Source organism: Spermophilus citellus (genome assembly GCF_964194105.1).
Source record: "Spermophilus citellus genome assembly, chromosome: 3".
Classification (NCBI taxonomy): domain Eukaryota; kingdom Metazoa; phylum Chordata; class Mammalia; order Rodentia; family Sciuridae; genus Spermophilus; species Spermophilus citellus.
In genome coordinates, this window is record NC_138184.1 from 127,444,914 (window position 1) to 127,462,111 (window position 17,198).

General features: G+C 44.0%; 1 protein-coding gene across 1 annotated transcript; it reads left to right on the forward strand.

Moving 5' to 3' along the window:
• The first annotated feature begins 1,097 nt into the window (after positions 1-1,097).
• On the forward strand, positions 1,098-9,879 carry IGFBP3 (insulin like growth factor binding protein 3). Its single transcript, XM_081286490.1, has 5 exons — positions 1,098-1,637; positions 5,015-5,241; positions 5,670-5,789; positions 6,719-6,859; positions 7,758-9,879. The coding sequence occupies exons 1-4, from the start codon at positions 1,229-1,231 to the stop codon at positions 6,842-6,844; spliced, it is 882 nt and encodes a 293-aa protein (XP_081142616.1). The 5' UTR covers positions 1,098-1,228; the 3' UTR covers positions 6,845-6,859; positions 7,758-9,879.
• The last annotated feature ends 7,319 nt before the right edge of the window (positions 9,880-17,198 follow it).

Consider the following 17,198-nt stretch of genomic DNA (forward strand, 5'->3'; position numbering starts at 1 on the left):
GGTCATCTACTGAAGGAGCGCGCAGACAACACCAGAGAGTCGCGCGCTGGAGAGAAAGCAGACAGCAGTCACAAAGACCTCAAGGGCGCGACTGCGCCACGAATTTAAAATCTACTGCAAAGTGTTCAGATTGCGCAGATTAGCGAGAATCCCTGTGCCCATTTGAACGCACAGGAAATAATTTAGTACAGGGATACAAAGAAACCTTCAAAAAGATGAGTGTCAAAATTACCAATTTTAAGGACTACTTGGTTATTAATTTCGTTCCAGCAAAGCTCTCTTTAGTACCTTTAGTTCTTTGGTCGCAGATATAAACTCTATTTGAAAACGTAATGAAACACAAAGCAAGAAAAACTGTTGGGATTTAAAATCTTCGAATCCCTTGTCTTAAAGTCGAATTCGCTGGCAGCCCACTCTGCTGAGGACTTGCAGCAAAGGAGCAAGTTTGAGTCGTGTCAGCTTTGAGAAGCAAGCTTGTAAACCGGTGAAGGCCTCCTGAGCTTCTGCAGAGCACGTATTTATGGCTCCCCGGGGGTTCGAATGGCCCAGCGGGTGCAGATTAAACCCCGCAGCGCCTTAGCTGCCAGAGACCCCGATGTGAATCAGGTATTCTCATTCAGAAATGTCCCACAACATGCCCTACACAGGATTTAAATTTTAGAAAGCTTTGCAAAGAGTGAAAAGTGAAGAGCGAAGCTTGCCAGTTTCCCCAACATCTGTTCGCCGCGGGGCAACCTCAATACAGACGTGGAGGGGGGAAGGGCGTCGGGGGCGCCGAGTTGGCTGGGAACTACTGAAGTGACCGAGGCACTGCAGTAGCCTGAGGTGCCCAGGTGGCTGTGTAGCCAGGGGTACCGTGGTTCCCATGAGCAACCGGATGGCTTTGGCGCAGGACACGGGTGACGGGAGCAGGTGTCGGTGCGAACCACATGATTCGCGCCCCCGCACTTGGGCCCCGCTGTAAAGGGTGAGGCGCGGGCCCCCGGAGTCGTGCTCGCGCCGGCCCGCCCCCCTCCGACTCCTGGGCGCGCCGTTCCGGGGCGTGTCCTCGGCCACCCCTTCTCCTATATAGCAGCTGGTGCGCCCAGGCTGCCCAGATGCGAGCGCTGCGGCTTGGTGCTGAGGACCTGCATTTGCCTGCTCAGATCCCACAGCCTCGCACCACTTTCTGTCGCCCAATCCCCGTGTGTTCCGGCTTATTGAGCAGCAGGCCCTCGCGGTGGGCGCCATGCATCGGGCGCGCCCCGCACTCTGGGCCACTGCGCTGACCGCACTGACCCTGCTCCGCGGACCGCCAGTGGCGCGGGCAGGCGCTGGCGCGGTAGGCGCGGGCCCCGTAGTGCGCTGTGAGCCATGCGATGCGCGTGCGCTGGCCCAGTGCGCGCCTCCGCCCACAGCGCCCGCGTGCGCCGAGCTGGTGCGCGAGCCAGGCTGTGGCTGCTGCATGACGTGCGCGCTGCGCGAGGGCCAGCCGTGCGGTGTCTACACTGAGCGCTGTGGCGCCGGCCTCCGCTGCCAGCCGCCACCCGGAGAGCCGCGCCCGCTGCAGGCGCTGCTGGACGGCCGCGGGTTCTGCGCTAATGCCAGCGCCGCTGGCCGTCTGCGCGCCTACCTGCTGCCGGCACCATCCTCTCCAGGTGAGCTGCCAGCGCCAGGCGCACCGCGCGCAACAGCAGGGACCCGGTGCGAATGGCTGGGGGGAACAGGGTGTGCTGCTATGGGAAACTCCGCACTTCTCATCCAGAAGGTGGTAGTGGGGAAACTGGGGCTCCGGGAGACGAAGGCGCTCGCTAGAGGTACCCTCCGCAGCCAACCTAGAGACTTGCTTCGGTCTCATAGTGCAGAGTTCTGGTAAAAGCGCTTTCAGTGAAACTGGGTAGGTTTCATTGGCGTGGAAAGCGGACACCAAAATTGGCTGTCTGTGGAAAGAGCCTGGGGCTGGGAATGTAGCTCAGTGGCAGAGCGCTGTGCCCATCATGCGTGAGTTCGGTTCGGTTTCCCAGCACGTCAATAAAAAGGAAAGAAAGGTCCTAAACTCCGGAGATTCTCCTTTCCCAATGCGGAGAAGCAGGTGTGTATTATGTAGCCCAGCTCTGGGACTCGGCTTTCATTCCCCACAAAGTAGAAAGGCGCGGAGGCAGGAACACAGGGGTGGATTTGGATCTGGGGAGCTGGGCAGGAAAGTCTAGGAAGATACCTGTCTAAAAATACTAACATTTGCATAGTCTTTGCTTGAAAAGCAATGTCATCCCTTCTTGTGTCTGAAAACGACTGAGATGGGATTGTGGTTGGAAAACCTGAAGTTCAAAAAGAAGTAACATCTCAAGGTCACCCAGGGGAAGCAGTCTTATAAGTTTGACCCTCATTTGAGACTTTCAGTATCATAACTCTGTACATCCTATCACACCCTGAGCCGGGGAGGCGGTCAGACAAAAGCAAAGGTGTTGGTGCTGCGGGGAGTACAGACCCAGAGGATTTCAACAACTGAGAAGGGAGTTGAAACCAGAGAACTGTTTCTCTCCTTAATGCCAAGAGGAAGGAATGAGGTACAATTGAAGGGAGCCTCCAAAGGAGGAAAAATGCAAATCTTTGGCAGTTCCCCCTTTTGGCTCAGCCACTACCAGGCAGGCGGCGGCAACTCTGTTTAAGGACATCACAATGTTCCCTTAAAAAATTTTTTTTAAATGGATTTGGCAGCTGTTCTAAATTTTAAGCATGCTTAGCCAGTCTTGCTTAGTTATGTGAGGAAAGTTCCTGCCCTGCACAGCTGAAGGCAGGGAGAATTCTTCTCACCCTAGTCCCCCAACTCCACCCCGCCCCCATCATGCTGGACAGATGGTGCTGGGCAAGCCCCCATCCTGGATCAGCAAAATGTACAGTCCCTTTGTAATTTCTGTAGTTGTAGAGTTAACACTCTTGGATGAAGCTATTCCCTTGATGGTCAAGGCTGGCTTTATTCATCCCTAAGGAAAGGCAAGATTCCAGTGGCCACACTGGCTCTAGCCAATTGTTAAAGTCTCTGAATGCTCTTCTCTCATAACAATGTTACGTCATTTGATTGTGGACCTTATTGTTCTAGTACATTTGGGGGTATTCAAAAAGTTATCTTAGAAGTGCTTAGAAACAATGTCCTTTTTAGTTAGGCTTTAGTGATCATTGTGATTTCACCTTTATAGCTGTATAGTATCTATCTGTTGGTTGATGTGGGGTCTTATAAAGTTATTTTTTTTAAAAAAACTAAGTGACTTCTAAAATTAATTTTGGAAAAAGTAAAGTCATGTAATAGTTGAAAGTCATAATTCTCTTGCTTAAATAGAACGGTTTTCAGGCTCTGGTCTGCAGTCTAAGCATTAAAAGAAACAGAGGAAGTTTAAGAAATTACTCAGGTTTCTTGGAAAAGAAATGCAAATATGTTTATTTACACATCCTTAGCATCTCCATTGTCCCAGTACTCCCTTGGAAAAGGAAAAAGAAACAACTAAGATTAAAGGACATTGAAACTAAATCGATCAATTATGAAACTTTTCTGTCAAATCCTGAACTAGACCCTGGGAAATTTTACTTCCCAAGGCATTAAACACCTTGGGGACCTCCAGGAGCTGTTGGGTAGGTGACACTGAGCCCCAGGGAGGGGAGGGGCTTCCCCCAAAATCTCCCCATTAGCCTGCTAGTGGGAGGACAGAGCAGAGTGTCTGCAGCCCAATTATTTCACCCCTCTGGTAGTTTTCAGGGAACTAGGCTTTTGCTCCTCTGAGCCAAGAGCTAGAGGCTATGGCTGCTTCCCAGTCTCCACAGCTGGGCATATCCCCTGGAGGCAAGAAAAAGTAATGGATTCTGAACCAGTTGGACAATGACCAGCACCCTGACAAGGGGAAGCATTAAGGTTCTGATTGTGGAAGTAAAGGAATTCCATGACAATCACCTGCAGCTAAAACTGAAACCCCTTGGGGATCAGAGCTGTATACCCACCATACAACCAGCTTGAAAGCATTTCAAGTCCATTCCTGGAAAGGGATAGAGTTAAGGATTCTGACTATACATCCAGCACCCATTTAGTCATATACCTGAAGTTTCAGTTAAACTGTTAACATTCCAGCAACCTTGTCAATTATTGAGCTTTCTTCATTATCATTTTTTAATTATAAAAAGGGAGTTTTCCAGAGGTGGCTTTCTCCTTCATACCCACCGACCCCAAGGAATGAACACTCTTTGGCACTTTGAGTGGGGCTTTGGTGCCATCTGCAACTCTGGTGATGCTGTGCTGACTGGCGCAGAGGACTCACCTAATAATGTGCCCTTGGAGAAGCACAGGGTCAGTGTGGACCTTGAGTTTTAGAGATGGGACAGATGGGAAACAAGGCCCCAATTTGTCTGTGTGATGCTGGGTCCTGCAGCAAGACCCTTTGTTGTAGGTAGAATTATTTTCCCATCAGAGCTGGACAAAAAGTTTATAGCACTGGCAAAGTAGAAGACAGTGCTAGTCAAACTGGACTGAATTTGAGAATTCCCAGGAGGACTTGTTCACACCCAGTCTTATGCCACCATCCATTTTTTCTGGGGTAGAGAATGTAACTTTTCCCCCAGATCCTGGAGTAGTCGCTGCTCCCAGGAGGAGGAAACCATACTTGAAGCTGCCTGAGAGATTTCTAATCAGCTCTGCAGCAACTTCTGTGGTGTATATTCGCCCCCTGCTGGACACATAGAACACTGCTGCTTTGGAGTCTAAGTCTTTGAGGGCACTTGATAAAGCATTTCCTACTTTCAGTTGCAGCTACATAGAAAAAGCACATGGCCAGCTGACTTTTAAACAGATTGTCTCTTGAGGTAAAGCAACCACAGTACGGCAAGCAGTATTACAGAATAACATTTTGTTAAGGTTTTTTTTTTAATTTATTTAGAATGGTCGAATAACTTTGCCATTTAGATGAGACCTGATTGTAATAGCAAGATTTTGAAAAGACTATTGTTCCATGTCAACAGTAATCATATCTTTCTCTCCACTGTGCTTTTCTAGGAAATGCTAGTGAATCCGAGGAGGACCGCAGCACTGGAAGTGTGGAGAGCCAGGCAGTCCCCAGCACACACAGGGTGACCGACTCCAAGTTCCATCCCCTCCATACCAAAATGGATGTCATCAAGAAGGGACATGCCAAGGATAGCCAGCGCTACAAAGTGGACTATGAGTCACAAAGCACAGACACCCAGAATTTCTCCTCTGAGTCCAAGAGGGAGACAGAATATGTGAGAACCTTTCCTCTTAAAGCCAGGAGAGGGGACACCTACCAAGATCCATGAGGGCTGTCTTCACCTGACAAGTCCTAATGGTCCTGGACATGTGGGCAGCCTTGCACCCCTCCTAGCACTTATAAAGTGTGTGGTGTGCCCTTTAACTTCTGCACAGAGAGATTCTCATAAAGATGGTTTTATTTTATTCACTGGGTACTGTTTTTGGACCTCTGCCAGGTTCTATGTCATATTCTGGGGATTAAAAAAAAGGGGGAGCAATGATTAACTTCTTCATGGGACTTTCTTGCTAACCTATTCAAGAGGTACTGAAGGGATGTATATTATAGGACCCTCCTGGGATGGCTGTGAGATTATTATAATACATAATAGGATTTTAAAGCAATAACCATGCCCCTGTATTTCTGGTACTTTCTAATCCACAGGGTCCCTGCCGTAGAGAAATGGAGGACACATTGAATCACCTGAAGTTCCTCAATGTGCTCAGTCCCAGGGGCGTACACATCCCAAACTGTGACAAGAAGGGATTTTATAAGAAAAAGCAGGTGAGTAAGGGCCTCTGCATATTTTCTTCCTCTCCTCTTCTCTGTTGGCTCAGAGAAGAAATTGGCCTCAGGTCAACCCCCAGGTTTTTCTGGCCATAGTTCTAACTCTAAGCCATGTGGCACTGGCACTGTGACTTGGAGTCAATCTCAGGAGATGGCACTAAGGGGAACTTTGGCTTGGTGCTCTAAGTGAGGGTTGAGCCCAGATCCAACTCTACGTTTTACTGTCTGTTTTAACTACTCACCCAGAAGATACATGGAGGAGCCCTTTATAAATTGTAAAGGGACACACTAACACATTTGTTAATATTGCATCATGGAGTGACATTCTGAATAACTACGGTGGTGAATTTCTAACATGAGGATATAAGATCTGGTATTGACACCTTCCTAGTGGTGACAAGCTATAAAAGGATTAACAAATTGTAGATGTAGTTGAACCAAAATAAGTATACTTCTATGGCACACCATGGATCTCAGAAGACCTAAGCAAGCAGAACTGGCCATAGCATGGCCATGTTTGTCATAGTGTTTGTCATAGCAGCCACGCCAGAGAACTTGTATTCTTCCATAGCTATTGCACTTGGGCCCTTATTCACACACTCATTTTCTGCCAATCATCCATTCAGCAGATTTATACTGAGAAGGTACCCTGTGTAATGCTGGGCTGGGGCTCAGAGTCAGTCTGTTATCCTCAAGGCAGAAGGAACATACTCATCTCTCCTGTTCTCATGGAGAGGTTATGCTGCACACACGTGCACATAGACATGTACACGGCCACACACACACGTGTGACTCTGTGGGAGTCTTGGCCAAAAATTCTGTTTTGCTTTCTCAATCCAGCAGAGCCATGCAGGGAAAGCCACCTTGTGCCCTTGTTATTGACTTGCCCAGGTTGTTCATGCCTGTCTTCTCTTTCCTTCCCTCAGTGCCGTCCTTCCAAAGGCAGAAAGCGGGGCTTCTGCTGGTGTGTGGACAAATACGGGCAGCCCCTCCCGGGCTATGACACCAAGGGGAAGGACGACGTGCATTGCCTCAGCATGCAGAGCCAGTAGACTCCACTACACCATGTAAGCCCAGGGACTGGGTGGGGCTGTGGGGGCCTTAGCATCCCTGGCCCTGGGGCTCCTCTTCCTGGGAGTGGTGGGATAATGAGAGCTGGGCATAATCACTGGCTCTTACTCAGGTTCACTGCAACTACACCCAGGAGCTACAGCCAGGCCCAGAGAGAGAAAGGCAAGGGGACAGATCAGGCCAACCCAACCAACAACACAGGGAGAAAGGCCAGAACCAGGGTGGTCTCAGACACTGTGCTTTATTTTAAATAGTCTACAACATGAAATCTTCAACCCATGCACAGCATGAAGGCTTTTCAAAGTGAAGCTTTCTCCTTGGAAGTCTGATGATTCTTTATCTTCACATCAGGAAAACTGTTTTCATCCACAAGAACTTGTTAAAGACCCCAGTTTCTAAATTAAAGATGTGGCTAATTTTTTTTTCCTATAAATATACTGTGAATATTCTCAGTCTGTAGTTAATATAACTTTAAGAAAACTTGTTTAATATGAAATTGGAATTTTAAGCCATCATTTGGAAGAATGCTATTTGATATTCTTTTTTCTTTTAATAAGTAAGAGAGTCCTTGTGGGGGGAAATAGGAATAAATGTATTGTTTTATCTCCTCAAGACATTTAGAAAGCAGTAGAAAGTTTTATGTTTAGTTAGTTTAATTTTTTCCCTTGGAAGTTAGAAAAATAATAATTCTAATGTTAGGGTAACATTTTCCAACTCTGAGCAACTTATAGTGTTCTTTGCTTTCTTGAAAGGTAGCAAGTTGACCCCAGTCCACTGCATACACCACAACACCATTTGTCTGGGGCCTGTGTCTGCAAATCCCCAAGCAAGAGTTGTACCCTTTTAGTTTTTCAGGTGATTATACCAACATATTTCTTTTTCTTTTTGTTTCAGTTAATGTGGAGCTCAAATACGCCTTATTTTGCACAACAGACTGCCAACGACATGATCAGCATCTGGCTACAGCCTCCATTTATATTTCTTTTGTGGTGAACTGATTTAAAAAAAAATAGAAAACCAAAGTTTAAACAGGTTTTTTTTTTTTTTTTTGAAATGCCTATGGTTCCTTTAAATGGTAAACTTGAGCATCTTTCCACTTTCCAGTAGTCAGTGAAAAACAGTTTGAATTTCTCTGTTGCTGCCTATAAAAGTACTCACATGCTCATGCACAAGGCTGTGGACTTCTCCCCACCTGGAATTTTCACCGTGTGTTTGCTGAGGCGGCCGACCCTCTGACTTCAAGACTGTGGTGGCTGTGTTGCTTAATGTAGAGAACACACTTCATCCCCACCCTCAAGAGTAGGAAAACCCTTAAACCCCAGTCACCTGGACATCCTGGCGCATCCTCCTGAGGCTCACAGCCCTCTGTGTTGCCATCTTTGAGTCAAAGGCCTGGTCCCTCAATCATGAAGATCATTGCTTACTCTCTACCAGTGACCATATCTGCTTGGGAACTATTGCAGAGTATAAAGTGGAATCTTAAAAAAAAAAAAAAAATGACCAAGAATGCTCTAGGGAACTCTGGGAACCTATAAAGGCAGGTATTTTTGACCCTCCTTTGTCAGGCAGCTTCCTGAAGATGTGGCCCAGTGGAAGGCCCAGGATGGCCATTGCTGTGGCCCCTGTAAGGCAGGAAGGGCAAGGGTGGTGAGCCTCAGCCTCCGTGTTCAACAGCATCATAAACAATGACAGGATTCTTTGGATGACTGCAGAAAATAGTGTTTTCTAGGTGAATTCCTCAAAACAATTTATTTTTGAGGAGAGTTTTATTGTTATCTCTTTATCCTTCTTGGTACAATGTAAAAAATAAAAAAATACTCTGTAGACGGGAAAGATGAACGGCTTGTTGGGGAGCCTATCAAGGACACTGGGAACACATAGAGACTCACCTGTGTTGAACTTGGAGTTCTCCTACTTTCTTTATAATTAACACATATATTCAGAAAAAAAATACATTCTTAATAATTGTTAACATTGTATACAACATAGCCCAAATATAATAGGATCTGTACTAGATAATCCTAGATAAAATGTTAGAGATACTAGATGATTTAACCACGGCCATGACCGAGGAAAAGAGCTTGGGTCCAGAGGCCGGGCTGTTCTCCCCAAGGCCAAACCATGGAGGTCTGGCAAAGATGGGCAGAGGGACTCTGCCCTGCCTGCCATGGTCCTGGGGGTGGATGCACACTGCACAGAGCTCTCCTTGAGAACACAAAGGGGTCTCAAGACATTCTTCCTACCTATTAGCTTTTCTTTATTTTTTTAATTAAGTTTTTGGGGAAAAAAAGTATTTTTGAAAAGTTTGTCTTGCAATGTATTTATAAATAGTAAATAAAGTTTTTACCATTTAAAAAAAAATACCTTCTTCCCCTTGTTATTGACCGCCTCCAGATTTTGCATCATGATAGAAATGACTCTTGAGAGGGTAGACTATTCTAGACTCAGTAGAAGACTTCTTAAACATGTTGCTCTGTCTTCATGGCTAACAAAAGACCCCATCAAGAGAGCTCCACTGGCTTTCATTGGCGTCCATTTAGCACTGGGCCACATCTGAAAGAATGTCCAGTTCCGGGAGGTTGTGATAGTGGCTGTCACTGTGTGGGAAGGTCAAAGAGGTCAGCAGATGTGGTCTGTGGATTTCTGGTTCTTGTATTTTGGGATTCTGCCTTGTATTGTCTTAAAAGCAGCCTCCCTAAGCCATGCAGGCCGACATGAGAAAGACACTCCCCCAACCAGCCCCATGTCCTTTTCCTGCGGCTCTTTTACCAATGTCTCCTTGGAGGGACAAAATGGACAGAGGCAGGAAGAAGAGGAGGGTCCCCAAGAGATGCTAGGAGGGGTTCTGAGATCTCAGTCCCCTGTTTGCAGCCTTGGAACAATTGTCTCTTGTCACAGAGCAACTTGAAGAAACATACTGAGCCCTCAACTTTAGGGCATTGGAGGACAAACTGCACATCAAGGAATCAGCTGTTCAAAGCCATGTCTGATCTGTCAATAAAACATCTAAAATGGTTCCAAAGTCAGAGTTGTACATAGTGAGCAAAAATTTGGTTCTGGGGGTGTTCAGAGGTTTTGGAGTGTGGAGTGTAGCCATGGAGTTGATCATGTGAGAAACCAGAGAAAATGAAGATGCAGACACCCTGGGGTGCTAAGCTTGCAAAGCTGCAAAAATGGAGGGAGCCAGTAAACAGAGTGAGCTCACCTGGGGGTGGGAGAGACTCAGAGACCATGGAGTATACCTTTGCAGCAGGCCAGGCATCTAGGGATCCAGGGCAGGAGTTTGGCAGGGCCTTCAGTGCCACTGCAGAGGTAAGAGCCACATAATTATGCCTTTTCTCCCCGCCCCCAAGTACTCGGTATTGAATAAGGAACTATATCCCCAGTTCTTTTTTCTTTCTTTCTTTCTTTTTTTTTTTTTTTTTTAGACACGGTCAAACTCACAGTCAATCCTCCTGCCTCATTTTCCCAAGTTTCTGGGATTACAGGTGTGCACCATCCACCCAATGATGGTTCTTTAGAAGTCCACAAGGCTTTCCTCTCTGGAAGGCACACAAGTTAGTGGCTTCCTTGTTCTCACTCCTTAACCTCTAGCCTCCGCTACTTTCATACTTGTGATGGTCAGTCTATGCATCAGCTTGACTGAAGTGCCCAGATGAAATGTCATTTAAGGGTATGTCTGCAACTGTCTCCAGATGACAGGAGGATTTGAATCTGTGAGTTCAATAAAGCAGGTTATGTGATTGGGCATCATCGAATCCATTGAAGGTCTTAACAGAGCAAAGGGCAGAGGAAGAAAGAATTTGCACCTTTTTTCCTGCCTGCTTAGGCCATATACTCTCTGCCCCTCGACTGGAACTCACATCACCACATTACCAATTCTCAAGTCTTTGGATTCAAGACCTAACTCCACCTCAGTTTTCCCAAGTATACAGCTTATAGATGGCAGATGGTGGGACTCCTCAAAGCTTGAGTGTGTAAGTCAGTTCTTCATAATAAATAACTTTTTAATTTTTTTTTAGTTGTAGTTTAACACACAACCTTTATTTTATTTATTTTTATGTGGTGCTGAGGGTTGAACACAGTGCCTTGCATGTGATAGGCAAGCACTCTACTGCTGAGCCACAACCCCAGCCCCAATAAAGAACTTTTGATAAGTGATTAGATAGATCGATGATAGATAGGAGATGACTGATGGATAAATGGATATAGATAGATGATTGATAGATTGATACAAAATCAATGGATGATTGATGGATATAGATACAGATCATAGATGTTTGATAGATAGATAGAAGGAGATAGATGGAAGGGATTGACAGATGATATATTGTTAGATGATAGAAGATTGAGAAAAGATAGATGCATAAATAGGCACTTAAAGGATAATTGATAGATGATAGATGACCAAAGGATGATTGATAGATTATAGAGCTGGAGTTGTAGCTCAGTGGTAGAGAGGTCCTGCTTTCAATACCCTATACCAAAAAATATACAGATAGAGATAGATAAATTATAGATAAATATAGATAGACAACAGATACACAAGAAGATACATATGTACATATTTACATACATAGATTTAAATTATTCTGTTTCTCTGGAGAACTTTGACTAATCCAACACCTTTGGTCATATCTTCTAAATATTCTCTTGCCACTTGCAGTAAATATGGAGAAATTATGCCCACCTGGTCCTCCTCTTGCCCAGTGCTCCTCTGCCTCCCAGCTGGACCCTGGGAAGCCCCTCTGCCCCGCTGCCTTCTCCCCCAGCCACCTTCTGCCCTCTCAGGCTTTAAGGTCCTGTGCCGCCCACCCTGTTCACACAGAAATGGAAAGCTTTTGACACCCTGGAGTCAGGGCAATGCAGAGGCTGTGTCAACAGCCTCTTTAACATTGACACAGCTTCTAAACTGATTGCAGAAATGATCTTAATAGCATCCTCAGAGGAGTGCCCAGGAAAGAGCAAGACATTTTTTTAAAAAAATGAATCCATACAAAGAAATATTTTGCCCTGACTGAAATGTTTTTGAAAAAAAAGTTGATACCATGGAAGAATGTTTGTGGCAGGCTAAAAATAAAAGCATAATGCTATTAAACTGTGTAAACTAAAAGGAAATACACCCAAATGTTAACCCTGGTGACGTGAATAGAGATCATGTCCTTATTTTATTTCTACTTCATTATAATCATAACAATTTCTATAATAAACATGATTGTACTTTTTTATTCAGAAAAATAAGTTGCATTTTTGTATGCCCCTGCCTTTAGTTTGAATCTGAGCAAAGAGCTTTCATTTCCTTCAGCCCCCTGGGCACCTTCTCCACAACTCAGATGGTTAATCTGAGTTGTCAACTTGAACAAATTCAGAGATGCCTAAGGTTAAAAGGCTTCTTAGTGTGTCAGTGAGGGTGTTTCTAGGAAGTATTGGCATCTGGGACAGCAAACTGAGGAGGAGAACCACCAGAAACATGGGCAATACGTTCCAATAGGTTGGAGACCTGCATGGAATAAAAAGGTGGAAGAATGAGCAGCCAAAGCAGATGCAAGCTCCATTCTTCTTGAGAATTCTACTGCAATCATTCAACTGAGAATGTTGGACTCCAGCTCCTTCACTCTTTCAAAGAGAAAGTGGACTCTGACCAGCAGCTCACTAGGAAATTTCCAGACCTTCAGTTCCAGATTGTGCATTGTGCATCATTAATCCCTCTTGTTCTGAGGCTCCAGCTTCTTGAACTGAGCAGCTACTCATTCTTCCAGCTCTCCAGCTGGCAGATGGCCATTGGGGGACTACCCAGATTCTGATGGTATAAGCCCATCTAATAAATATACACACACATATATGTATACATATGTATTGAATGGGTGTGTGTGTGTGTGTGTGTGTGTGTGAGAGAGAGAGAGAGAGAGAGAGAGAGAGAGAGAGAGAGAGAATATCCAGAGGCAGGAGCAGGTATAACTGTCAGGGAGACCTGGGTGTGGAACAGTTCTGGAGGGAGATGGGGCTGAGGCCAGACAGCAAGCTGTGATCTCTGGTGTTTGCTTCTTTGGTAGCTTTAAAAGGTGTTTTACCAGCTGATCAGGGACTCCTCAGACACACTTACCTTAGAGCACACCCCATAACTCCTCACCTTCAGAGCTAGGGCTTTGAAAAGTAAATCCTTCATTCCCTCACTTAAAATTGCTTCCTAGCATAACTTCTGCAGGGCATACCCTAGTTACCTTCTGTGGGAATTGGACTGGTTTGGCCTTTCTACCTTCTTAGTCTCATTTCCTCAAAACCGAACAGGTGGTGTGTGTGTGTGTGTGTGTGTGTGTGTGTGTGTGTGTGTGAGAGAGAGAGAGAGAGAGAGAGAGAGAGAGAGAGAGAGAGAGAGAGAGAGGGAGGGAGGAAGGGAAGGAGGGAGGGAGAGAAAATACATCATAAAAAGTTACTTTTACTTTTTTTGTCTTAGGATATGCTTTCTGATGACCCAATCTAAGCCACAACATGTCCATTTGCAAGAATGTTTTAGTAGCACTGCTGACAATTTTTTAAACCTGAAAACAACCTTATTCACATTAACAGGAGCCTGGATGGATGAGCAGTGGTATTGTGCAAGAGGGAAGGGCCTTTTGAAGTCTAAATGAATGAACAGTAGGCCCAAACAACAATGCAGATGATACACAGTTTTGCAGCATCAAGTTTAGAAATCAAGTCCCTAAGGATCACATTCTACAAAACATACTTTATAAAATGTTAAAAAAAAAACAAGTCACTGAAAATAAAAATATACTTTGTAAAATAGATACAGATGTGATACAATTAAATAAGAGTGAAATAATAAATGATTATTGCCAGAATTTTAGCTCTCAGGTCACATGGATCATTATTACATTATTAAAAATGAGTGTCAATTGTGGATCAGTAATGAGTGTGAGTTCTAAACCAAGGATTCTAAGCCGGGCATGGTGGTACACTCCTGTAATGCCAGCAACTTGAGAGGCTGAGACAGGAGGATTGCAAGTTCAAGTCCAGCCTTAGCAACTTATCAAGACCTTAAACAACTTGTTGAGAACCTGACTCAAAAAATAAAGAGGTATGGGGATATATTTTAGTGGTAATGAGCCTCTGGGTTCAATCCCTGGTACCAAAACAAAAACAACAACTACAAAAACAAGGATTACGATGAATCATCCCAATTGATGAAAGTGTGTTCAAAAGAGAATAGAGAGAAGGAGAGAAGTTGGAGTTAGCAACTACTTATAGAAGTTGATTCTCTGTCCCTCCCTCTGTAGACTCTGATCTGCCTCTTTTCCACCACACTGAGGCTCTTGACCCTCCTCTTCTGACCTTGCTGCAACCAAAAGTTCCAACCAACTCCTAGCCTCCTTTATCTTTTAAAATCTATAATAATCTTTGCTTCCAAAATCTTCTTTCTAAAGTGCTATAGTAGCAGTGTTACTCCCACTGAGAACTCTTTCTTTTTAACAGGTTGAGATATAACTCAAATACCATAAAATCTACCCATTTAAACTGCACAATTCAAGGACTTGTAGTATAGTTACAGATGTGTACCTATCACCAAGAGAATTTTAGAACATTTTAATCACTTCAGTAAGATACCCTGAAACCTTTAGCAATAATTCTTCATCTTCCCTCCCTAGTCCTAAGCAATGAAAAATCTGCTTTCTGTCTATATAAATGGCTCTTTCCTTAATTTTCATACGAATGTAATCATGCAATGTGTGGTTGTATGTGACTGGCTTCTTCCACTTAACATCATGTTTCCAAGGTCCATCCACACTGATACTATTATTCAGTAATCTATTCTGTTTGTTAGCTGAATAATATTTCACTGTCTAGAAACTTGGAACATTTCATTTATCCATTGGTCCATTGATGGACATTAGAAACATTGTCACCTTTTGGCTCTTATAAATGTCTCTATGAACATTTTTATACAAGGTTTTACATGCAAGCATATTTTCATTTATGTTGAGTATATACTTGGAAATAGTTTATACCTGGAAGCTCTCATATGTTGGTGGGCTTTGGGATGGAATTTTGAGGAAATGGTAGATCATATGATAGCTCTGTATTTAATTAGTTGAGAAAATATGAGACCATTTTCCAGAGTTATTGCACCATTTGGCAATCCCACCAGCACTATATAAGGATGCCAATTTCTTCACATCCTTGCCAACACTTCTTGCTGTATAACTCTTTGATTCTAGTCAAGTGAATGGTATCTCATTTTAATTTTAATTTGCATTTCTCCCACCTGTGGCCAGCGCAGTCAGCTAAACTAGAGTCGTTCTAGTGAATTTCCTAAGGTAGGAAATAAAACACAGACACACAATTTACCTTTAAATTCAAGCCCCGGGACAGCTCTTCTGCCCTCAGCCTCAAACTCCCCAAATGGGAGAGCAAGGAATGTCATTACAGGCTGGTGAGAGAGAGGGAGCACATTTCAGAGTGGACTTTTATTGGGGGGACTCTAGATTCTTTAGAAATTTCCATCCAATGAAGGTCAAGGGGGGCAGGGTTACAAGGACAGGTGAGGTAACTCCATCCCTGGGGATATAGGAAGGCATGCCCATGCACGAAGACACATTTGGCTGCATTTTTACTACTCTCAAGATGGGGGCTAGTCTGCAGCCACTTGAAAGTGGCCAGATCCTGGGGAATGACCAACAGTTCCTGAAGCCAATCAGGAGATGAAAACACTGGTCACATGACGTGGCAGCCTCCCACACATTTCCTTCATCACTTCTGAGTCCGAGCATTTTTTCATGGCCATTTATGTATCTTCTGTGGAGAAATATCTATTCAGATCCTTTGCCTGTTTCTAATTGTGTTACTTGTCATAGTATTGAGTTATAAAAGTCCCTTAGATGTTCTAAAAATCAATATTTTAAAATTTTATTTGTTCTTTATAGATATATATATGACAGTAGGGTATACTTTGACATATTTATACAAACATGCAGTACATCTTATTCTAATTAGGGTCCCAGTCTTGTGGTTGTACTTGATGTGGGGATTCACTGTGTGTATTCATATACGTACATAGGAAAGTTGTGTCAGGTTCATCTCACTGTCTTTCCTATTCCTGTCACCCTCCCTTCCCTTCACTCCCCTTTGTCTAATCCAATGAACTTCTATTCTTCCCCTACTTTGTCCAATCTCTTACTACATACACACAATTTGTGAATATTTTCCCCCCATTTCAGTGGGTTGTCTTTTCATTTGCCTGATGGTGTCTTTTGAAGTACACAAGTTTTTAATTTTGTAGAAATCCAATTTTTTATTTTATTTTGTTACTCTTGCTCCTGATATCATATCTAAGGATGCTTTGCCAAATCTGGGCTCTTGAAGATTAACTCCTGCTTTCTTCTAAGAGTTTCTTAGCTTTACATCTTAAAAAGCTTCATTAATTTTGAGGGTTTTTTTTTTAATTAATACCAGAGATTGAACCCAGAAGCACTTAACCACTGAGCCACATACCCAGCCTCTCACTGAGTTGCTGAGGCTAGCTTTGAACTCATGATCCTCCTGCCTCAGCCTTCCAAGCTGCTGGGTTTAGTTAAATTGTGTACTTGGCATGAGGAAGGAGTTCAACTCCACTCTTCTATCTGTGGACATCCAGCTGTCCTACCAGTGGTATTATCCCTATTGAAAAGTCTTGGCACCCTTATTGAACATTGTTGACTATCGATATAGTGGGTTATTAATGGACGCTCAATTCTGCTTCATTGATTATTTGTGTACCCTTGTGTCTATACCACACTGTCTTGATTATCACTGTTGTGTAGTAAGTTTTGAAATCGGGAAGTATGAGTTCTACTTTGTTGTTCTTTCAGGATTGCTTTGGCTATTCTGGGTCCTTCAAAAGTCCACATAAATTTTTAAACCAGCTTGCCAAATCTACAAAGAAGCCAGCTGAATTTCTGATGGGATAGCATTAAATGTGTAGGTCAGTTTGGGATGTATTAACACCTGATAACCCATGGATATGGCATGTTTTCCCATGTATTTAGGTTTAATTTCTAAGGTTAATTTTTATCAAGAATGTTCTATGGGACAATTTCTCATTCTCACTGCAGCCATGACATGTAACACTCTGGATTTGAACTCATAACTACTTTGCCCCAAAGCCAACCAATGTTTGTCCCTTATAGTTGCTGTCTTGAAAAACAATACTACATCTGAAAACTTATTGCACAAAAGAAAAGTTTTCCTAGAGATCTGAAGTATGGAAGATTGGGAAAGATGCTGGCATGGGGCTCAGGCAATTCAAGATTTTGCAAGCTGAGCTTTGGGAGCAGGAGAGATGGCCAAATGTAGCATTAT